Below are 24345 nucleotides of genomic sequence, written 5' to 3'. Positions count from 1 at the left end.
CCTAGTGACTATTTAGAAGAATACAAGTTGAATGTGTACACCTGTTCCATAAGAATATGGCCATATGAAAGAGTGTCACCAAAAGAATAGTTAAACGAAATCCTACAATTTCATTAAACTAATAATATTGCAAATGCGAATGGTTGAGCAACGTTAATTAAGGATAGTATCAATTATAATTAACAAGTAATGTTTTGAACATTTTATGTTGAAACATACACACAAAATGCAATGCTTATACCAACATATTTTCCATATTCAGATATTCAATTGATATTTCAATGTACAGAATGTCTGATAATAAAAAAATATAGGTTTTTTTCATAACGCATAGATAATACATAGATAGTCGTTACGAATATATAACCTCCATGTGGGCTACAGCGGACTCTTACCAGGAGTTTATTTGCTAAAAGACTTTGGAACAAGATCCGTTATTTTGGAGGCAGGTTGATCGTGTCATAAACTCCTACTGACGTGTCGTATTGTGTTGTGTCGATCATGAAATGTTCACATATTGTTACCCTTGTCAGCTTCATGTTTGGTACTGTTATTCTGGGAACATCAGAAAATGATAAACAATCTCCTAAGGATTTGACAAGTGAGCCAGGCCATATGAAACCATTTGGATCAGGTCGCCCAAGTAGGCAGATTGATGCAGTCGATGGTTTTCCCGATCAGAGGGCTTTTTTAAGAGACTATGCTTTTGGATCTAAACCACTAAAGATGACGGGAGCTGCAAAATTGTCACCCGCTTTCAATTTGTGGACAGACGATTATTTTCTGTCGCTTGATTTACCAGAAGAAAGTATCGTGCATCTTGAAACGATAAAGAAAGAGAGCAGACAGCAAGACACTGAAGATATGAAGTTTCAAGACTTTATAAAGATTTACAACAAAACTGAATACTACATGGTGGATGCTGTTCCTGAATATCTTGGGTACACTGCGCTCTTGATTTTCGTTATAAGGAAGTTATGTGTTATATCTGTTTATTTTCATCGTTGAGAACCTGACAAATTAAGTTTACTTCAAGTTCACAGAGAAGACTGTATAGTGATCTCATCCTGATCCTGTAGATTGGAAATGTAGGGGCTGAGTGGGCTAGGGGTCAAAAGCACCAGGGTAGCAAGTGACAGGTGCTGAGATCTTGTCCTGCTAGTGACCAGGTTGACCAGCCTTGGGACCAACAATGTTTTTACAGTGTTGTCACTACCCCTAGTGTATAGTACATACATATAGTGCACTCAAAAGATGGTAGATGACCAGATGGTGGAAGCCAGATACGTACATACACCTGAAACACAAGTGTAATAACTTGTGGTGTCGCCCTCGGCAGGTGACTTCGTTCAAAATATGCCTCTGTTCACCTAGCAGGGAATGGGTACCCAGTATGTGAGGTGGATGTGAAACCTAGGCAACCAGGCTATATATACCCAGGGAGTTGAGAATGCACTAGAATGCAAACAAATCCACTGGTCGGGTACAAATAAAACTGTATTTGAGCAGATACTAGTAGCTGGATACCTGCCTTATATAATCATAATGATAATAAATGTATGCTTCTAGAGGTGACTTATTGTTCCCGTGTGCAGTCCAGTGTACTCGGCTAATGGAAGAAAGTGTTGTCACTGCGGTACGTTAGATTTCCAAGTTTTAATTTAATTAAAAAAACTAGTACACTTTTTTATAGGATACTTTAGAAAATAACACAAAACTGTCATGATCGGTATTTATAAGTAAATAATTATTATTATGGCCTATTTTTATGGGCCATTAAGGATGCACTTCCAACATATATTAATTCTGGATTAAATCAAATTTTCTTAATGAATTGATTTTTAGTGATGAGTATATAGTACACATTGAATAAAACATAACATCTAAAATATTGTATCCTATTTCTATAGATGATGTGGTTCAGCAGTGGGGGAACTAAGTCCGTCGTTCATGCCGATGCTGTTGACAACATCAACTGTCTCTACCGGGGAAACAAGACGTTTGTAATGGTGGATACCAACAAATACAGGGACAAGGTGGGGAGAAATCAGGGAATCAGGAAGATCAGGGGTAGAAATGGTCTTCAGCATCCCACGCTTGCTGTAAAAAGCAACTCTGCTTGTCGTTAGAGGCGAGTAATGGGATCGGGTGGTCATGCTGAGTTGGTTTCATGCATATTATTGATCCGAATAGCGTGGATCAATGCTCATGATGTCAATCACTGGATTGACTGGTCCAGACTCGATTATTTACAGACTGCCGTCATATAGCTGGAATATTGCTGAGTTTGTTGTTAAGCAACAAACAAACAACAAGATACTGTAAACATCAATACTAACATTATAACGTTGGGGAGTTGGACATATGTACTGTGGTAAATTATTTTAGTGATTTTGCAGGCGTGTTGTCAATGGTTGAATATTCAAACTAAATGTTAAGAATAGTGAAATGCTTAATTAAGCAAAGTTCAATGACCCTTGAGTTTGAACGCTGTTTTCACAATGATACATCTTCATAGCATTGTGCTTGTTTCCCAGAGCTGTACACAATAGTAATTATGCAAATCAATTATATATCACTTTCTAAGCCCCCCTTCAGTACTCTATTGTTAACTCACTTGCCCCCAGTCCACACAGAAGCAATTAGCACCTGGTCATGTAAGATGTATACCCATGTCATTCTGAATGAATTAATATAGCCAGAGGGTGTAATTAGTGGATGTTTGACAGTTTGTCCTGCATTGTTAATTTCATTGTTGAACCTCACTGCTGTCTTTGTCCGTTGTCATCCTTTGTCCTCTGTATATAAAGGTCTCTTATGTAAGCCTAAAATCCTGTTTCGCACATGCAAAGAGAGATAGCTGTTATATACCTTCACCCTTTTCCCTCAATAACTTGTGAAACTGTTGGCATGTATCAAGAACTATTTTCAGAAACAATAGCACATGAGTCAAATCTTTACATTGTCATTGCGTAAGTCATAGTACCTTTGCAATTAAGTCCAGGGTTTTATGCTATGCTACATCCAATACGCACAAATGTATAGAATGTACGCAGAGAAAATATATTTTGCATCCCCAGTTATATTCTTTGTACACTTTACACGAAAAAGAGAGTTCCTGTAATTAAGGTAATTATACTACACAATATCATAACTTAACAGGACCCAAATATTTCCTGTAAGTTTTAGCTGGTAGAGTCCCAACTTGTGATGGGCACTGACTGCTCAGTTAGTACCAATGTATGTCATTAGATAGTGCCATAGAATTAAGTTCATGAAAACATAACCTGATAACACACATCAAGGAATGTTATTAATTTCATTGTTTAACGCAAGTCTGGTGCCATGCTTGCTTTGTCCTTTGTAGATTTCCACTGTCACAATATTTCTTATGTATGGACTTTTTATCTGGCATCTATGACCTGATCTAACGACTGAACCGTTCTTTGTAGGGTATGTTCATGTATGCTAATATGTTTCTGTTTAAGGGGCTTATGACAAGTATTTCCCCATCAATCATAATTATCAAAGTAAGTTTATGGTTCATTCATTTGTTCATGAAATACATGTTATGAAAAAGGTTTGACTTTAAACCAAAACAATATCAACTTTCATCAGTTCATGCTTTAAAACCTAATATTATGATCACAAAATGTACATTTCATATTCTCCTTGATTTGGATTATGGGTACTGATTGAGAAAACAGAATAATTTGTGAATTTATACAGTGTCAGCTTTTATACGGTCGGCTCTTTCAAGTTATATATTAAGCCTTGTTAAACATGTCCCCTATTATCTTGCTATCTCTGTACAAGATACTTATCTGATGTAGTGTAAACACAACCTGTATGTACTAGGGCTGGGATGAGTCTAAATTTACAACCTGGGTACCCACTCCGCTATTACCCGATCCTACCCTGGTACCCGCTGTTGGTGTCAAGAGATAAGTACATAATGTCTGATTGGGAATAGTTAGACAGAAGCCCGAGCAAAATGTATTTAGATACACGTATAAAACGATCTGGTCATTCATATACACTGAAGTTGACTGAAGTTTTATATTTATTTAAACATATATAAGTCCTAAGGAATGCATACAGAGTCATGAAGAAATGCGAACATTAGTGACTTGAGTTACCATGTAGTTATAGTGGTTCAAGTAGTCCTGTGGGTACCCGGGTCCTACTCAGTACCCACCCGACCCGAGTACCTGAGTTACCCATCCCATCCCTAGTATGTAGACAAACCAACATGCATTCCATGACCTGACCAAGGGCAAGAAGTATACCACAACTGTAGGGACAAGTGATTCAGTTTTTTGTCTCTTAGAAAAAAGCATATTGTATATATGTCAAATATTTGAATTTTCAACTGCAGAATGACAGGGTCTTTTTCCTACCTCATGTTTTATGTATTGCAAGTAGGTCATTGACATCAATTTTCCCATACCTGGTCCTACTTGTTGAAAGGAATAAACTAAATCTGCTTAAGAAATATAAATATTCATACAAATAAAATATAACATGATGACTAATTATGGAATGTGGAATAGAAACCAAACAGTGAAAATATTATACTATAATTTATATCAAGGTCACTGAGAAAGGGCATAGATTGACACCAACTATTGCATATGTATACCCTGGTACATATATCCTAATTATTATCTTCTAATGTTAACCTTTTGGTTGGCAATCTACAAGTTGGCAAATGTTCCAATGTTGTTTTTTCATTAAGCAACAGCCATGAGACATTGCAACAGTAAGACACAGGTACTTCAATAATGTTATTATCTAGATAAATGTTGAAACATATTTTTATCGCAACTGAAAATTAGGATTGGTAAATAATACAGTGCTTATTTTGATACCTCTCCCTATGGAAATCAGGTAACAAAGATAAGGTATTTTCTTGTTCAAATATTATGTATTCACCTAGACTAAGAAAATACCTTATAGTCAGTTATCAAGCATGATCAGCAGTGTTAGGTTCTTACAGTCAGAATGATGAGACTATATGTAATATTAGGTACTACATAAGGTACACAAGATACATATATATTATATGTGAGGGTTTAGTGTATTAATTAAGTTTATATCTACCCGAATTTATGATGAAAGTATGGACAGATAGAAGAATTTCTTGATTTGCTTCAGATGATAGGCCTTCACATCTTTAAAGTACTGTATAAATATCATATCCTTTTATGTTATATAATAAATTGCTTCTAATTTGATCATAATTGCACCAAAGCCAAATGTAGTTTTAAGCATTGCAATGTAGGTTGTTAAACAGAAACAATATCAAGGCTAAAGGCTACGTTTCTAGTTTCCTAGACAGTTTATCCAATAACTGATCGATGCATCTTTAGGTGTGAAACTATTTAGGTCTTTTGAAGTGATACACAAGAAAGAGAATATATGGATGTCAACTTCTATATTTTGAGGAACCCAATGTTTAAGAGTATATGCTTACTCCTCCATCAAGTGAACTTCACAATAAAGAAGTTGACATCCATAAATTCCCTTGATTATGTGTTTTTCACTTCTAAATGCCGAAGATTTAATATCAGGTTTTTTTCAATCCTTTTTTCTAATTAGAGGATCTGAAAGAAATCATCTTCATTTGTAGCATAAGGTTTCCTTTGCCATTGGATCCCTTTTCAATACCCATAGGTTAAAGACAAAACCACACCTACCTTGTTACTAAATCCTAGGTACCTCAGTCAAAATGAGGACATGCTGGCCAAAAGTTCAAATGGCTCACTGAAAAATATCTCCTAGTTTATATGGGAACCCCTAACAGGAAATAGCATTAAGCTGTGTAATTAGGGAAAGGATCATCCACTGTTAGAGTCCACACACAAAGAGCGCGTCTCCTTTGTTCCCCAGTTGTGTAATAACAAGCTGACAAGGCCTGCAAGCAATTAACACCTTGTTAATTATTTCCATTACGCTTGCCCCACAAAGCCTGTCTTGGGAACAATTGGGTGCATGTGTGCCATTCAAAGGTTAGCTAATTAGTTCAATATATTTATGTCAGTTCCCTGGGTGTGAAATGGAGAGTCTGGAATTTGAAAGCTTTTTGTTGACAGGTGTATGAGATCACTGTCATGTAGTGCATTCCCAAGTGTCAATTTCTCCTTTTTGGATGTATGTTTTGTTTATTATGTAATGTTTTCAACAAATGGAAGTGTCTATTTTATTTTAGTGAAATGTTGTCACTTTACCTATGGCAATTTTAAAATTGAGGTGTGTGTTTTAGTAGGGCTGCAACGAATACGCTTTAAGGTGATTAGGATACATAGCACAAATAAATGATACCGAATATCTTTTCATACCAAGAACCGACCTTAAATAACCTTCTTGTGGATACACGCCCACGTAGGAATATACGGTAATGAAAACACTGATAAAGCAGCTAAACTATCCCTCAAAATCCCAGAAATAAGCTTAAACTTACCCATCTCAAAATCAGAAATTAAAAGTGTAAACAAGCAAACAATCACCAAAAAATGGCATAACCTATATCTAAACTCAAATAGCCAAATCAAAAAAGTACTCAGCAAACCACTAACCTAACCAAAAATTCTCTATCCATCAAAAAAAATTGACAGAGTAATCACTAAGCTCCAAACAAGACACACCAACCTAAATAACCACCTAAAAACATGCAGAGGGATATAGCGATCAGCCCATCTGTCTGTTCGTCCGCAATCATTTCCTTTTCCGGGGCAGAATTCGAAAACCATTCAGTGTATTTGATCGAAACTTGGCAAATCTATCAGGCACATGCTGAAGTGGTGCCTTTTGATATTTTTCTAATTCTTATTTTTTGAAATTTCTATGGAATGAAGTTGGACATAAACTCAATTGGGGATGAGGTTCGTTTCCGTGGCAGAATTCCAAAACCATTCAGTGTATTTGATCGAAAATTGGCAAAGCTATCAGGCACATACTGAAGTTGGACTTAGGTTCTATAGGGTAGAGTTCATTTCCGGAGCATAACTCAAAACCTTTTCAAAACTTTCTAACAAAACTTTGCATGTCTATCAGACTCTTGCTGAACTGGTGCCTTTTGCTATTTAGGAATTACATAATTGTTTATTTTTGACGTTCCCATGAAGTAAATAAGTTTTAGAAATGTTTATTTTAGAATTTCCATTGCAGCTAATTTGAAATGGGCTGAAAGAAATGTTGGGTCACTTACCTGGTTTGGGACCATAACGTGTTAAAATGGACAGGGGATATAGATGACTTCGTGACTGTACGCTTGTTTAGTCTTTGTTTCTTGTAATTTGTCATTTGTTTGCTTAAAAAACCCCACAGAATACAGAATAGCACATTTACTTGTGGTTACTTTACAGACAGCTGCCGGGGGGATATGTCATCTTTCTGATGACTCTTGTTAAGTATGTGGAAGGGTCTGTTGAGGGAAATAAGTTTGTTCACTATTCATTTTAGCAGATGTTGTTTTATTTAGGAAGCGTGTGTCAGCAGATTTCAGCAGGGTTTAGCTGATTATATGCACAAGGGGGGAGGGACCCTTACTTTGCTTACACTTCATCAGTTGTCAGGTATCAGTCATAATTATAAAGTTTCAGCAAGATTAACAATGATAAGCAGGAGTCAAATTCTCATAAGTGATAGTCATCATTGTTTGTGTTTTACTTATTTTGTGTCCAAAATGTAGAAATCTGCTGACACAAGCCTCTTTGAGAAAAACTTCGATATTACCATTGCAGTAGCCATTTTGACCTACAAACTCCAGAAACATGGCCAGTTGAAACTAAGTCTTATAAACGACATATGTGTTTCATTTTACATATTACTGTCTTTAAAAAGTATTTATCATCCAAAACTGGCTCCCTCAGGAGATATCGCTTGGATGAGATCAAGTGATATCTAAACTGTAGATATCGCTGCAATGAAATTACATCACAATGGTTTGCAGACCATTGTGACGTCACTGGTTACAATGAGTCACAATCAAATGACATCACTAATGGCTCTGCTACTGAAGCTGTTTTCAGTACTTTTTACACTGAAGACACTGCTAATTACTGTCTACAAATTGAAAAAGTTGAAAGAATGATGTTGGATGATAAATAAAATCTCACCCTCGTGTCTTTTGATATCAAATGTATCAACACTCGTTGATAAAGTGGCAAAAATCCTCGGCAAGCCTCGGAGTTTTCCCACTTTTATCAACTCGTGTTGATATATTTGATATCAAAAGACATTCGGGTGAGATTCTCTATATGAAATAAAACAATCCGTCCGAAAACTATCTACTGCCCCATATCCATGTTATGTGAAACAAAAGTTTTTGGTGTTTTGTTGCTTTGAGTTTCATGCAGCCTGATAAGTTGTCGGGTCCAGATTCAATTATTTGCAGACCACTGTCATACAGTGTGGTGTTAAGCAATAAACAAACTAAACTTTTCATACAAACAAACGGAACAATTCTGGTCCAGAATATAATTTATAGACCACCGTCATAAAGCTGGAATATTGCTGAATGTGGTGTTAAACAAACAAACAATGTCCTGACAGTTTGACAATAGATCTTTACAGGTAACTTAGGCTAAAAAAAGCTAAAAGTCTAGGTTCTCAGGCACCGCCCGCATCATCATAAAGGTTGCCACACGTTTCGTTTTTGATTTCCATTTTAAAAAACAACAATAAAAAATCCTGAATGATTCCAAGTCCAACGGTAGTCAAATACTGTATTCCAGTACTTTACTCATCAAGGAATACATTGATGTAGGGAGTCCTAGGTTGATTGTACACAGTTGTTTATTGGTTACATACTAGTTTGAACAACAACAACAAAAAAAGACACCGCCTGCCTGCACTATACTTTCAAAAAACATTGCCTGAGAACCAGTTTTTATTTTTTTAAGCCTTATACAGGGAAGTGTTTGCATCAGATATCTCAATGTCCTTATGAATACTTTTCTCAGTTCATGTAACAGCAATGTATCAAGTATAGCATACTTTCCATCATGCCATAAAGCATTCCACACTGGGAGATGTTCACACATTTAAAATTTGTTAGATTTTTCAGAACTTACACAGCAATATCCGATGTGATTTGATTGCTTGATAACCTCTGTGACTATTTGTATGGCCACAGAGAATGTTGTCGGTGTTATTAATGTTGTCATATTTCTGGTATCTCTTCCTTGATGCCCGATACACAGGAAGTACATGTAGTATGACACAGGAACCTGGTGCACTAAGGATCTCTTTGCATGTCAGTGGAATCAGTCAGTCAGAATTGTCTTTTTTTATTCTTTGACCACAGATAAAACACTGATTGATGTTGGAGTTCAGACGAAGTGCCCACGTCAGGCAATTGGGATGAAAGCACTACATTTGCATTTTGATAAAAGATGATTTTTTTCAAAGTTCTTAATTTCTTAAGGTATTTTAACATGCATCAATGCAAAAATGTAGAACAATTTTGTAGCTTTTTACTCTATAGCACACACCATGTATTTACCTGAGTTTGTCTATTTTTGAGGGTGCAGTTCCATAAGGCGATCTTAGCGCTAAGACTGTTGTAGTGAATGTTAAAGGATGGGACTTGCAATCGCCGTAGTGATATATCTGTCATAAGTCTCTGTTAATGTATGGCCATGTATACCAGGGTATTCTTATGGAATAAATATGTTTAAACCACAAGTATGGGACTTACGATCTCCGCAGTGCTAAGATAGCTTTGTGGAAAGGGGCCCAGGACTGGGATAATATATACGTTTAAGGTTAGGGGCCACAATCGACATGCTTCACTGGGCTCCTAGGAAGTTTATTGATCTTTTGTTGTTGTACATACTGACACCCCTGGTACCTACCAGAGACAGCCTCCGTGGCCTAGTGGTAGAGCGTCCGCCCGGAGAGCGGAAGGTCCGGGGTTCGATCCCGGCCGCGTCATACCAAAAGACGTTAAAAGATGTTACTTGTTGTTACCCTGTCTGGCGCTTGGCATTAAGGGGCTAAAACAAGGTCTGGTCGGCTCAGACTCAGTATACTGTGTCTGAGTTGGGTATTCATGTTTAACTGTGGCATGGTATCTCAGTGGGCTAGCACTATAAATCGGCATCAGTCCGGACTAGTACAAGCATGCGTGTCGCTATATAAGTGCAATAATCTTTGACGCGACGTTAAACCCCATTTCACCTCACCTCACCTCACCTCACCTCACCTCACCTCATCTCGTACCTACCATAGATGGGGATTTCAATTATACATGTAGAGGGAAGAAAGTCAACCACACACACTCCAGAGTAATTCTTATCAGAATACAAATGGCAATTATATTTACTGAGCAATCTCTGACTTTGATAACTTTGAATGATTCTCACAGCTGATGTGCCCCAGGACTTGCAATGTCAATTGTTTGGGTCCCTGTTAAATTTGTTTGGGTCCAGGATGCAATAGTTTTGTCAAGTACATGCAGTCGTCAAGTGCCTTGAGCCAGGACACCATCGTTTGATGTGATTGTCTGTTTGAGTTATATACCAAGTTTCATCCACTTAATCATGCAGTGATGTTTTAAAGTGTGTTTGCATTTCATTCTCTTTCAGAATATCATTTTTGGTTGTTTTATATTGATTTTTGTATTTTTTATCTGGACTTTGGAACTGCAATATGTTGGACAAACTTCCTGATAACAAATAACAGCTTTTTGTTAATGTTGTGTTGATAATGATGCATTGAAACTAACAAGTATTTTGTCAAAATATTGTGTCAAAAACACAGGATTCCTTGGTCATATGAAACTCAGTATAGCACAGTGTGAATATTCTCATCCTAATTACTTGTGGGGTCTAACCATGAAGATCTTGTATAGAATTGATCTTCAACAACTGAGCTTGTCGTAGAGGCGACTTATGGGATCGGGTGGTCAGGCTCCCTGACTTGGTTGATGCATATCATCATATCCCAACTGTGTAGATCAGTGCTCATGATGTCAATCACTGGATTGTTTGGCACAGACTGCCGTCATATTGCTTAAATATTGCTGAGTGCGGTGTTAAACAAACAACAAGCTTGTGGGGTCAGTATATCATGTAGGGAATTTTGCTGTTATCATATACATGTAAGGGGAGACAATATATATTGGCATGTGAATGAGTATACACTGCTATTTGTAAGGCTCTACATGTTTAATGTTTTACAGATAGCCAGTAGGAGCAGTTAATGTTACATGTTGGCAGAATGTTGTCAAGCTCATCACTGGTGTTGTTTTGTCCCAGGTAGATCTGGACCGCCCCGAGGGCCTGTACTCCAGCATGGACGTCGACAGGTGGGTTGCCCTTCAATGTTTGGTTTGTTGTTTAACGCCGCACCCGGCAATATTCCAGCTATATGACGGCGGTCGGTAAATAATCGAGTCTGGACCAGACAATCCAGTGATTTACATCATGAGCATCGATCCACGCAACTGGAATCTATGGCATGCATCAACCAAGTCAGCGAGTCTGACCACCCGATCCTGTTAGTCGCCTTTAACAACAAGCATATTTGCCTTATACGGCAAGGTTGGGTTGCTGAAGACCTATTCTACCCCGGATCTTCATGGGTCTGCCCTTGAAGGCCTTTGGCTTAGACCAAAATAAAGAATACTTGTAATAAATTTTTTTTATAATCTTTACCACAATTGGTCTTGCTTAGAACTCATGATAGTATCTCAAATATGTAGTTAAAAATAGCTCCAGCAACAGTTCTATGACTCTTTCCCCCAATGTAAAAATTAGGTTTCTTAATTCGTGTTTCCAGCTTTAATAAATATTTTGGAGATCTGGAGAGGCGACTAATGGGATTGGGTGATCAGGCTTACTGACTTAGTTGATGCATATCATCGTATCCCAATTGCGTGGATCAATGCTCATGATGGCAATCACTGGATTGTCTGGTCCAGATGCGATTATTTACAGACCGCCGCCATATAGCTGAAATTTTGCTGGGTGCGGGGTTAAACAACAAACAGATAACCAACGAGTGTAAATTAAGTGAAACAGTAGGTTGGGGAACTGACTACAAATGTTATGTTTTAGAGCAGATTCATCAGTAAGCCATGTTAACATGAAGATTAGGGTTCTAGTCACGGTATGATCATTTACCCTACTTAAATTGAATTGTTTGATAGGCATGACTTGGAAGTTGACAGATGACAAAGTAGACCCAATTTATGGATAACAACATCTATATTTACTGTCAAATTGACGTTTTGACATGGATCCTCATACCATTGTCAAGCCATAAATTGTCTCTACTTTAGATTACTTACATTGTTCATCATATCCATGATGTCAAATCATGCATATTTAGAGTGAGACTCATCTTCCTTATGACAAATCACACTCAAGTTCACTGCGAACAAATCTCACACATCTATGGATACATTTTCTTTTTTAAATATGTTCTTTTGTCACTAAACATTTGTAAATATAACAGGAATATTTGACTTATTACTTAAATGTTCAGAATCTGAATAGTTTGGCTAACTCATTTATCTATCTGTACTGTTTATAAAAAAGCCTTGTTCACTAGCCAATATATTTGCAAATATTGCCATGGGCGCTTATCACGTCGAATACGGTATGCATTAAAACCGACAAACACGAGTGGTCAACAGTTTGGTCCAGTTGATGGAAAGGTGTTCAAGCACTAAGAAAAGCAAGTCTTTAACTGTTTGATACTTAGTACTTATGTTAAAATATGAATTAATTCTTAAGTTATTACATCAGTGCTAATCTACCAGAACGCAGGATGTACATATAAACTGTAACAATTCAAAAAGAAAAACAAATTGTTTCTTCAAGTATTGTAGTTAGAGCATGTGAAAAAATAATGCAGTATATCTTCAAAGGGGTAGCCACAAGAGCATGATGCATTGTTTGAGATGTGTCTTTCAAGCTGATGGAAGTTTAAATTGCTACAACCGAGTTTGAGGCGAGAATGGATTAACTGACAGAATCAGTACCATGGTTTAAGTCAAAATGTATATTAGTACTATTGTCCAAGTAAAATAATCTTTTGAGTTTCCATATCATTTCTACTTTGATTTATTCAATCAGGTAACATATCCCATTTATTAATGGTATCCGATAGGAATGACTTGGCATAGCATTCTGTTCTAATCTTATATTGGGGTAGACAGAGCTCTTATATTTTATGTTAAAAATACATGTATGGTTTTGTTTTTATCAGGCATTTGTGTTGTTCATCCATTGACTCTAAGAAACATCAAGTTGGAAAATAAAATATAAATCCTGTAGACTAGGTTTTACACAATCACAAATTATTTCCCTGGCAGGTATACATGATCTATGATCCATATCAGAACATGGTGCTAAAACCACTAGATGTAGCCATAGTGGATGCTATTTAGTATTTTGCCAGTTCCCATGTATATGCACTGAAAAAACATTAATATTTTGTCACATTTCCATTTTCCCATTCTATGCACCCCCCACCTCTTTTTTTTTTACAAATTAACAAAAAATATGATTATATTTAATAATATAGTTTTGATTTTGAGTATCAATCCCAGGTTAAAAACACCTTACATATCACTATAGTTAATCTGTCATGGCATGACAAGAAATCATGTGTTGTTTAACCTCTCTGAGTAGTATACTTCATTTTTCTGTCCATCTTTGTTTAACAATGGTTTGGGCTGGAGGCATGAGCTGCTTTACTAATAACAGATCAGTACAGTAACAGAACATGCAATGCACACCTCATAAACAGAAAGCTTCATTGTAGGCCAAACACTGCACTACAGTGAAATAAATACCAGGTAAGACACATTACGGCGTCATTTTCCGGTAAATACCAATGTGTAGATTTATATTTTGATTTTAAGAGCATTTTCAACTGGTCCTCAGATAACTAAACTGCAAAATTTGACTTGCCCAGGTCCAACAAATCAGTCATGGTATTTCCTGTTTAGGGTGATATTGATCAAATCCTGTAGATCAAAGAGTTACTGATGTGGAGTGACATAATGTGTATGTATTCCAGGGCACTGTAAGCAGTTCTGCCTGAATGGCAAAAGGCCCTAGGGGACAGCCAGACTGCTTTGATTGTGTTCTGTGCTGCCACTCAAGCATGGGGAGTTCCCCCATTGTGTCGCAGGGGGGACAGTTAGTGTTATTACACAAGAATGTGTTCCGGGACTGGGTAATTGTAGTGCAGGATCAGGTGATCAGTGGGGCATGTTAAAGTGCTTCCTGTTCACTAATGTTGTAAGGTAATAGGTATCAGGCCAGGAGATTCTACCTGTGTTGTGAAGGCTGTAATAGATCTCCTTGTGGCAGGAAAATGTAGGCCTGGCTTTTCTTGTCAAGGAAAAATAATTTAATGTGGTGAGGATTATGGTGTGTGGTTGTGCTGTTTGTCTGATGGGTTTCTGACAGATACCTTTTCAATTCTTGTGTCTGATTCAAGGAAATAGGGCTGGGACGAGTCTAAATTTACTACCCGGGAACCCACACCCTATTACTCGACCCTACCCGGATACACGCTGTAAGCCTCAAGACCTTGAGAATTGTTTTACCGGAGCCCTGGCAAAAAGAATTCAGATGCGTGTATAAAACGATCTCATGCATCCACGATAGTTGTATCTTCATTCAAACATATTAAAGTCAGTAGGAATGGGTGCACAGTCAGAAAGAAATGGGAACATCAGTGACGTGTAGTGTAACCATGGAATTCTAGTGATTTTTTGTCATTAAACAATACATCACGTGACTAACCATAGGTCTGGATAGTCCTGTGAGTTTCTGGGTCCTACTCAGGACCCACCCGACCTAAGTAACCCGTCCAAACCCTAAATTATGCTGGTGCAACGAACCTGTTACCGATTTGTTGTGTAACCATGAAAGATATTTAATTGTTTCATCCAACATACAATATATCACATGACAAACCAAGGGTCTACTAAACAGGACCCACCTGAACCGAGTACCCGCGTTGCCTGTCCCAGCCCTATAAGGAATATTCTCATACAAAGGCTTCTGGTTGAGGAGCAACCCCAGGGATTTATCTAGGCCAGCACAGGGGCCGATATTGGGTCACAAGCCTGCAGCATGTCATTAAAAAATTCCAAATTCATGTTAAGGTATATAACTGAAAAATATCAAAAATGTTATTTTATGGCTTTGTAGAGATAACCTGCATGTCATTGATAACAGGAGCGAGTAAATAGGAAGAAGTTTTAGTGCTTAGATTTATGTTATTGCATTTAATGCACTCTCAAAATACAATGTTAATATACCTCTGAATTCAAACATGATGGTGGAAATTGGATGTTTATAGTCCGTTAACACCCTTGCCTTTGGGCAGGTGTACACATATGAAGAGCTACGTAGGACAGGCAGCTTACAGCTCCTGCAAGTTGTTAAAACAACACCTCATTTATCTGCTAACTTATACCCAGTTCACTTACACAACATTTACTAAAGTAAGTAATTTTACACATGTGAACTATACATACGTGCGTATATGTAAATTTACTATGTGTTCACATGAAAATCAACTTAGGTGTGTAACTAAAGTATGTAAATTGTGTAAGGCACACATATTCGTCAGTCTGTTCATGACTTTCAACACAAAACAAGTTATTTTCCAATTAAAGTTGAATGAGATAAGCGTTACTTCACTGAAAATTTTCGTGTGAAGCAACATGTGTTTGATTTGATTTATACACAAAGTTTTGACTCCTTGAAAACGAAAGAAAACACCGTCATCTCAACTCTGTATATGCACATAAAAGTTGGCAACTGTTGACAATTTATTTGGTGTTGGCAAAAGAACAGATATTAATCAGATCATCCTCTTACGTTGACGTAAACGTTCACATTGCAACATATACACACAGTGCAAATTTACATTTACATTTGCACCTGCTCCAGACATGATGCAAATTTGCTCCTGGTGTAAATATACACACATGAGTAAACCCGTTCACATGACAAGTATACTCACGTATGTATTTCTACACCCGTATGCACACATACACACATATGTATAGAGGCACATGAGCATGTGAACGGGGAAGTGGTATATATACTAATCCACCCAATAAATATTGCTTTCATTAAAATGAGACGTAGACAATGGCTCAATTTCACAGATGGCAATCAGTGTTTTTGACCAACACATTCCGGACCTCAATGGATTGTGTGAGGATTATATGAAGGCTTCAAGATTTTTGTGATGCTAAAGGGACATAACTTGTTTGACACTTTGGAGAACCACTATGTAATATTTTGTATTTCAAAGTAGTTTTTTATGACACAGTTACAGTGTAATATTTTACTGCTGCTTCTGCTATACCTGTATTTTGCGTTCCATGTTTTGTTGCTGTAGAGTCACCCCGCATTAATTTGACTTTGTATCGTCCTGGACGTCCTATGGAGGCATGCTTGTTCAGAGATCTATTTGAAACCTCTCCCACCCACCCAGTGGTTTTATTGGTGTCACTGTCAGTATTACTCTGTTTCCTCATACCCGTAGTTCTAGCAGCTTGAGGGGTGGTCGGGTAGCCTAGTCGTTAAAGCGTTGCCTCGTCACGCCCAAGACCCGGGTTCGATTCCCGACATGGGTACAATGTGTGAACCCCATTTCTGTTGTACGCCGTCATGATATTGCTGGAATATTTCTAAAAGCGGCGGAAAACCATACTCACTCACTCTAGCAGCTTGCTAGTTTTACCTGGGCTGATAATACAGCCTCATTGTACTGCATTGAAGTTTTATTCATGGTTTAGCCCCTGCATGTTGGCTTCACCTTTGTAAGCCACCACTTGTTGGTATGGGAGACTTAGTACTTATATTTGTAATCCACCCCATGATGGCTGGGCATTACAATATTCCTGAAGCTTCTATTAAACATCCCAGACCTTCAATTCACTATGAGTTGTGCAGCCGCTTTTGTCTTGTCACACGAGAGAGAAACATGTTAGCAATACCAGTGTTCGCGTTAATGCAAAAACCTGCGTTTTTCACACATTATAATCATATAAACACGCAAAAAATATTTTGCATGCATGTTTTGCACGCACAGATTGTGATATACTTAATTTTTGTATTAATACCATAAAATAAAAAACTGTTCAAAACTGATAGCAGAGCTCCAGATAAGCAATTGGTGTTGTGGGTATTTTACCCATGCATTTTAAAATCATTGGGTATCAGTAATTCTATCTGGGTATTCAAATTTCTGTTACGCACTTGTTTTTACACATGTGGGTATTTAAGTTAAATATTTAGAAACGCTATTCATCTAGTCCCTGCAAACTGGTGTCGTGTGGGTTCGAGAGCTTTATAGGACTCAAAAATACCACGATACTTCCACAAGAAAGTGTGATGGCAAATGATCATGATGTAACTGTCATCATGGAGTTTGGCAAGGTTGACGGAATGCCCGTTTATAATTTCAAAATAAGTTGCTGATTTGCTAATCGAATACGCAGGGTTACTTCACAATATTTTGATGGTCTTTGGGCAACAGAATAACTAATCTCAGACACAGGACGTCATTTGTTACTATCGATGGAATTCCCCAGAAGTCGTTTCATTCAATCAGAGCCCAGCTTACAAGTAATAGTTGGTAATACGAACGATCATAAACAGAGCGACGGAAGAAAACTTACTCATGGGCATGTGCTAACAACAGTCATATTTATTTTATTAATGATAGAACGTTCATTATATCAAAACTGGACCGTAAGTTAAAGCTTGGTCATAATTATTAGCTGTACTAGTACTGATTTTATTGAAATAAAAACTCCACATGCGAAATATTTGAATTGAAAATTTATTATTTCATTTCTGCACGCACTGTACAAAAACCTACCGCGAACTACTGAATACTGAAGAAACAAATGAGTGGAAGTTGTTTCTTGTACATTCCTGCACCCCTCATGATTTATTCTCCCTGCAGTGTTTTATTATACGATAAACATTGACCACGGCAATATTGGACAAGTCCATTTTATGAACAGGGGGGTTAAGTTTGGTCTTTCCCACATATTCTCACAATTTTCATGTCAGTTACCTGTACCTTTTCTCCCAATACCGATTGTCATATCTCTCCCACTTTAGGAATCCATTATTTGGCCATTGCGTTTATCAACGTTGCCTAGCTACTTCTATGGGGAACAACTCATTAGAGACTTCCGTAAAAAAAGTAACGTCGTCCAATTTATGTCATCAAGTAGCGAGTGCATGTTCGAATCTCTAGACAGGACGTCACGATAGAACAATGTTTTATCATGAAATAAACCATGCTTCGTTCTTCAATGTTCTTTGCGATTTATCTCGTAGCTATCTTATATCGGACTAATTGGTGGTGCTTGGGTCTAGGATATGAGCATCATAACGGAATGGGGATATAATAGGACACTGGGTAGTCAAGGTTGTCATGATAGATTTGGATCTTTCAGTTTGTATTATTCAGGGCAGCACAGCTGATCCTTGTATCTTGGATAGACCTGGTGTAACGAGATGGGAATGTCTTGATGTGTTTCGTGACTTTGTCGTGATGGGTTCCAGGGTTGACTTCACGAAGTTCCCAGGCTTAGCTGAGGTGGAGTTCTTCCATGTCCACATGACGGCTGGAGATTGTCTCTACATCCCATACAGATGGTAGGTGGTGTCTAATATCGTATTATTAGGGAACAATGATGACCCCCTACATACCCCTAAGAACTCCTTCAGAAGAGACAAGGGTGGAATGGGGTTAAACAATGCCCTCAAGATTATTGCATTTGTATAGCAACGTGCTGTGTGCGTGCGTGCGTGCTTGCATGTGTCTTGTCTGTGTGTGTGTCAGTTTGTGTGTGTCTGTGTGTGTGTGTGTGTGTCTGTGTGTGTGTGTGTGTCTGTGTGTGTGTGTGTGTCTCCAGACTAATGCTGGTTTTATATTACTAGCCCACTGAGATACAATGCCGTAGTTTAACATGAATACCCCACTCAGACACACTATACTGACTCCTAGCCAACCAGTCCATGTCCCCTTAATGATAAACACCAAGCAGGCTAACAACAAGTACCATCTTTTAACGTCTTTTGGCATGACACGCGATGGGTCGAACCATCGACGAGTCGCTCTCCATTGGGGGACAGAGTGTCATTGAAGTAGCTAGGGTGCTATAACATCCCTTCTGTTGTGACCAGGATCCACCAGGTGCGGTCTTTCGGCAGCAACCTGGCGGTCAACATCTGGTGGGACCACTATAGTGCCAGGGACACTGACCTCGACACCTGTGGCACCTCCTGCGACTCCAGCATCACCCTCACCAACGTCAAGCTGCACGGCATGGACTCCACCATGTCCAACATCGGCTCCATCAAGTAAGTTCTCCTGTTGACTCTGGTCGAAGGATATTCAGAAGGTGATTATTTCCACATAGATGGTTGTCCAACTTCATGGGAACAATGTAATGTGTTAAATGTCCATTCTATCAGGATACATACACTGGAGACCTGTGAAGATCCGGGGTAGAATAGGTTTTCAGCAACCCATGCTTGTCGTAAGAGGCAATTAACAGGATCAGGTGGTCAGACTGGCTGACTTGGTTGATGTATGTCATCGATCCCAATTGCATGGATCGATGCTCATGATGTCAATCACTGGATTGTCTGGTACAGACTCGATTATTGACAGACCTCCGTCATATAGTGGGAAGAGAGCTGAGTGCTGCGTTAAACAACAAACAAACAAAAACAAACATTTATAGTTTCTGTTCCTGTTTGATAACAAGAAGTAGCGGTTACTTACTGACAACATTCATGTTTGCGGTATCCGAGGGGTGGTACGTAAACAATAGATGTGAGCTGTATGGAGTTAAAAATTAAAAGAAGGTTCAAGTATGGTTACGCAATGATCACTCACATGTGTATATTTCCAGGGATCATCTCATCAATACAGTGGCCATTCGAGGCATTGATCTGGATGGTTTCAAGAAAGTATTTGCTGTTAGTATGAATACTCAATATCAATTAATGTAAAAGATCAGTTTGAAATTTGATATTTTTATCTGAGTTCTTTTTAATAAGAGAATTTGATATCAACCTTTGAAGTATTGATGATGGTGGTTCACGAGGATTTGGACTTTCAGTTGATGGACAATGTTAATCACTGGATTGTCTGGTCCAGACTCGATTATTTACAGACCATCGTTATATAGCTGGAATATTGCTGAGTGCAGCGTAAAACAACAAACCAAGCAACCAACTGACGGATATGGTGGAACTGACCTGGCCATTTGCTGTATTTATTACCCACGAGGGCAAACATATCGGGGTTCATAAAAATCGTATGTGCCCTATCGTATAATTATGTGTGGTCATATTACGTCACGAGACAACAGTGTATATTTTCCGTCATCTGGACGGCATTGTTGAGGTCATTAAAATCTTATTGTAAAGTGAGGTTGGAATGATGTCACACTCGTGCCTAAACTCTGGTAAATACCGGGGGGCGCGGATGGCCCAGTCGTCTAAGGCGCTGAGATTCGCTTTGAAGAGTTGAGTCCCTTGGGCACGCCAGAAACCTATGATTGTGGGTTCGAATCCCGGTTCGCCCCAATTATGTTTTTTAGGTTTGTCAGCACCATGCCCATGCTCGTGGGTTTCACCGAAGTGGTAAACGTCTTAGACCTGCATATCTTCGGGCTTTCCTCCCACATTAAGCTGACACGTCGTGATATAACTTGAATAATGTTAAAAGCGGCGTTAAACCCAACTCACTCACTCACTGGTAAATACCGGAATTTAGACACTTGTGTCATAAACATAGTATGACATGACCACTCATATTATATCCTCTATATATGCTTATACTGGTAACTACAGTTATTACAAACTAGAATTAGTGCTTTCATTGAGTTCCTTGTAACCATAGTTTACTGTGGTATTGTTTCTTCATACAGGAAGATATGATAGAGACTATTCCCAATGAAGAATCAAAAGCCAAAATTGCAAGTGTCTACAATGAACTAATGGATGAGGTAAGGACAAGAAGTATTTCTGACTGAACCTAGCCAACCTCTAGAAATGTGGGTCTAGATGGTAAGTTTGGCCTGAAAAAATCTTTACCTAAGAAAGTCGAGGTTTGGTCGTCATCCACCTTCCTATCCCTGAGTGTTATAAAAGTCAGTGAGCTGTTGCACTTTCCTCACCCATCTTCCCGAGGCAAGAGAGTTAACTGACTTTAAAAGTCCAGTTTCCACCCTTGCCGAACTAGGCTGGTATTATGGAGTTACATTTTGGCTGGACTAATGAGTCTGTGCACAGTCCAATGAGAATCGCATAAGGAGTTTGACATGCAGTTTGTAAACTGCCCTGCAGATTTCTGTCGATTGCAAGATTTGCAAAGCATGTGTACCAACAGCTCGGTGACAACATATATTTTCCAAATCATTTCATGTTTACAATCAAGGTGCTCACATGATTTGATGAACTTAGCGAAGTAAGACATTTTTCATTACAATATATATTTTGATAATCGATTGTCTTGACTGGGTGCCGCCATTTTGCCGCAAATGCAAGTGATATTAGAGGTGGATTCTGATTGGTCAGTAGAGGGACATAGAAAGGACATAACTCTTAATACCCACTGGGGGTGCTACAGTCCAGCCCAGGAATTCCCAAGGGTGGAAACTGGACTTATACAGTCAGTTAACTCCCTTGCCCCAGGAAGATGGAAGTGGTATTGACTGTTGAATGACTGTATGTTCCAGTTCTTCAGAACCTTAGACGTTGACAGCGATGGTGAAATCAACACTCAGGACCTGTTGACAGTTCCAGAGCAGGTGGGTTTACAAGATGTTAACACGATGGTTAATAAGATGGTTAACATAATGTTTACAAGATGGTTAAGACGATGTAAACAAGATGGTTAAGATGATGTAAACAAGATGTTAACAGGATGGTTAATAAGATGGTTAACAGGATGTAAGGCTCATGGCTCATGCTGTCAACCACTGGTTTGGATATTCCAGAAACAGTTAAGTACAAGACACCAGACTATGTTTATGATGTATTAATATTACAGGGTGCAGCATAAAACAACATTCACTCATTTCTTGTCTGAACTGTTGCTCTTGACCAATTTGTGAACATTGTAATGACTAATTGTGTGCGTGTCCTCTTGTGTGCATGTATGCCAAGTTCGAGTATGAGCGGATATCGATAAGTAGAGTTGTGACCTGATTTAGTGAATGTCCAGTGGCTCTCAGAGCCATAATGAGAATTAAATTAGAGCAGTCTGAGTGATGCGATGGCTCAATCTGCAATTGTTCAGGTGACTTTGATGAAATTAAATTTCTTGGACATTTTTGAATCTGACTCTTGTGCCTTTGTGTAACATTCATTTGATTAGGAACTTCAAAGATGCATCAAAATGAGACTAAATTCTGGCAATGTAACTATACAAGTTAACATCAAGTTGACATGCTGTGATGGGACTGAAATACCAAACTCACTCACTCACTCACTCACTCACTCACTCACTCCCTTTCTCACTCACTCACTCCCTTTGACAGCAATGGATTTAACAGCCATTACTGGATGCCAGACAGGAGTGTATGATCGTGTGTCCTGAGACTCTGTGTGTGTGTTTCAGGCATGGTGGGATGCCCAGACAGGAGTGTATGATCGTGTGTCCTGAGACTCTGTGTGTTTCAGTCATGGTGGGACGCCCAGACAGGAGTGTATGATCGTGTGTCCTGAGACTGTGTCAGGCATGGTGGGACCCCCAGACAGGAGTGTATGATCATGTGTCCTGAGACTGTGTGTGTTTCATTCATGGTGGGACGCCCAGGCAGGAGTGTATGATCGTGTGTCCTGAGACTGTGTTTTCGTGTTTCAGGCATGGTGGGATGCCCAGACATACATCGCAGAGGTGCAGCAGCTGTTCGGAGTGGGGGAAGGGGAGGACGAGGACCTGGTCACCGACCCGGAGGACGTCCACGATGAGCTGTGAGGCCTGTTCACCCGAAGTTCTCATCAGTCGTCTACACATCCTGGATACAAACACATTGGTTGATATCTGATTGAGCCAAAGAACCACGATTGTTAGGGTATATTTTAATCGTGGTGCCTGGTGACTGTAATTCATTGCTGAACTAGGATTACAATGAGACTAAAGTATGAAAAAGTTTGGTGATCTGAGAAAATGTTTTAAGGTGTAACTGTTGAAATGTGTTCCACAATGACATAGGCTATATAACCATGGAACTTAGGAGTGGTCCATATACGTGAACAATTAAGGGGAAGGGTTTTGAAACAACACACAACTTAGGTTATGGTCATGACTAAAATTGAGGGTTGAATAATTAATGCGATCTCATGATAACAAATGCTTTCTGGGGGGCGGGGGCGGATGTATAGATATGATGATAGCAAATGTGGTTTGTGGAGGGTGTCTTTAAAGCACACATACCTGTTCTCCCCTCTATTTTTTTACTTCCAGATGTGTGCATAACAGGTCTGCTGCCAAATAATATTAATATTGCATATTGATTGAAGCGTTCATAAAATCCTTCAAGTTTTGGCAGAGGCAGAGTGGTGAGGGGTTGTCAGCAAGGTGATAAACTCAGCTGATGATGAGAGTCATAATCATTCCAAGTGGCGACGGGAGTTTGATAACCACAGCTATATTTTGAATATTGCTTGTAGGCAATTAGCCTGTATCAGGCTGGCAAGATGTTTTACTTCTGTAGAGCAAACTGCGTGTACAGAATATTAGCAGTGCCAAAGTAGAGTTTGGTTCATACAGCAGGGAAATGAATATGTGCTTATGGTTTCATGGTTTACACAGATATTGGTTGAAGTCTTAAACCCTGTTGTGAGGACCAGTTTGGAGTTAGATAGTCAATTGTACCAACTGTCAGTTTTCTGTTGTTTAAGTTTGACAGAGGTCGTGGAATGAGCAGTTGGTGTGTTTTTTGTAGGAACATGAATGTGTTATTGAACAGAGGCCATATGCCATTGTGTTCCAAAGAATATTTAATTGAACACAGGCCATATGCCATTGTGTTCCAAATAATATATAATTGAACACAGGCCATATGCCCTTGTGTTCCAAATGATATTTAATTGAACACAGGCCATATGCCATTGTGTTCCAAATGATATATAATTGAACACAGGCCACATGCCATGATGTTCCAAAGATTATTTAATTGAACACAGGCCATATGCCATTGTGTTCCAAATGATATTTAATTGACCACAGGCCATATGCCATTGTGTTCCAAAGATTATTTAATTGAACACAGGCCATGTGCCATTGTGTTCCAAATAATATTTAATTGAACAC

General features: G+C 38.6%; 1 protein-coding gene across 1 annotated transcript; it reads left to right on the top strand.

Moving 5' to 3' along the window:
• Positions 1-388: 388 nt before the first annotated feature.
• On the top strand, positions 389-24344 carry LOC139474368 (tRNA wybutosine-synthesizing protein 5-like). The gene is made up of 10 exons (XM_071257353.1): positions 389-941; positions 1570-1636; positions 1911-2036; positions 11265-11314; positions 18573-18665; positions 19197-19373; positions 19931-19997; positions 20954-21031; positions 21764-21835; positions 22894-24344. The coding sequence occupies exons 1-10, from the start codon at positions 502-504 to the stop codon at positions 23005-23007; spliced, it is 1284 nt and encodes a 427-aa protein (XP_071113454.1). The 5' UTR covers positions 389-501; the 3' UTR covers positions 23008-24344.
• The last annotated feature ends 1 nt before the right edge of the window (position 24345 follows it).

The sequence above is a fragment of the Haliotis cracherodii genome, unplaced genomic scaffold, assembly GCF_022045235.1.
Source record: "Haliotis cracherodii isolate W230 unplaced genomic scaffold, xgHalCrac1.p SCAF_3, whole genome shotgun sequence".
Classification (NCBI taxonomy): domain Eukaryota; kingdom Metazoa; phylum Mollusca; class Gastropoda; order Lepetellida; family Haliotidae; genus Haliotis; species Haliotis cracherodii.
The sequence above is the reverse complement of the archived record's forward strand: the minus strand, read 5'-3'. Positions and strand labels throughout refer to the sequence as shown.

Excerpts from the sequence above, each read along its gene's own strand:
- LOC139474368 (XM_071257353.1), top strand. The coding sequence starts at position 502 with ATGAAATGTTCACATATTGTTACCCTTGTCAGCTTCATGTTTGGTACT. Across the intron at positions 18,666-19,196 it reads CTCTACATCCCATACAGATG|GATCCACCAGGTGCGGTCTT; the intron begins GTAGGTGGTGTC and ends TGTTGTGACCAG. Across the intron at positions 19,998-20,953 it reads GTTTCAAGAAAGTATTTGCT|GAAGATATGATAGAGACTAT; the intron begins GTTAGTATGAAT and ends TTCTTCATACAG.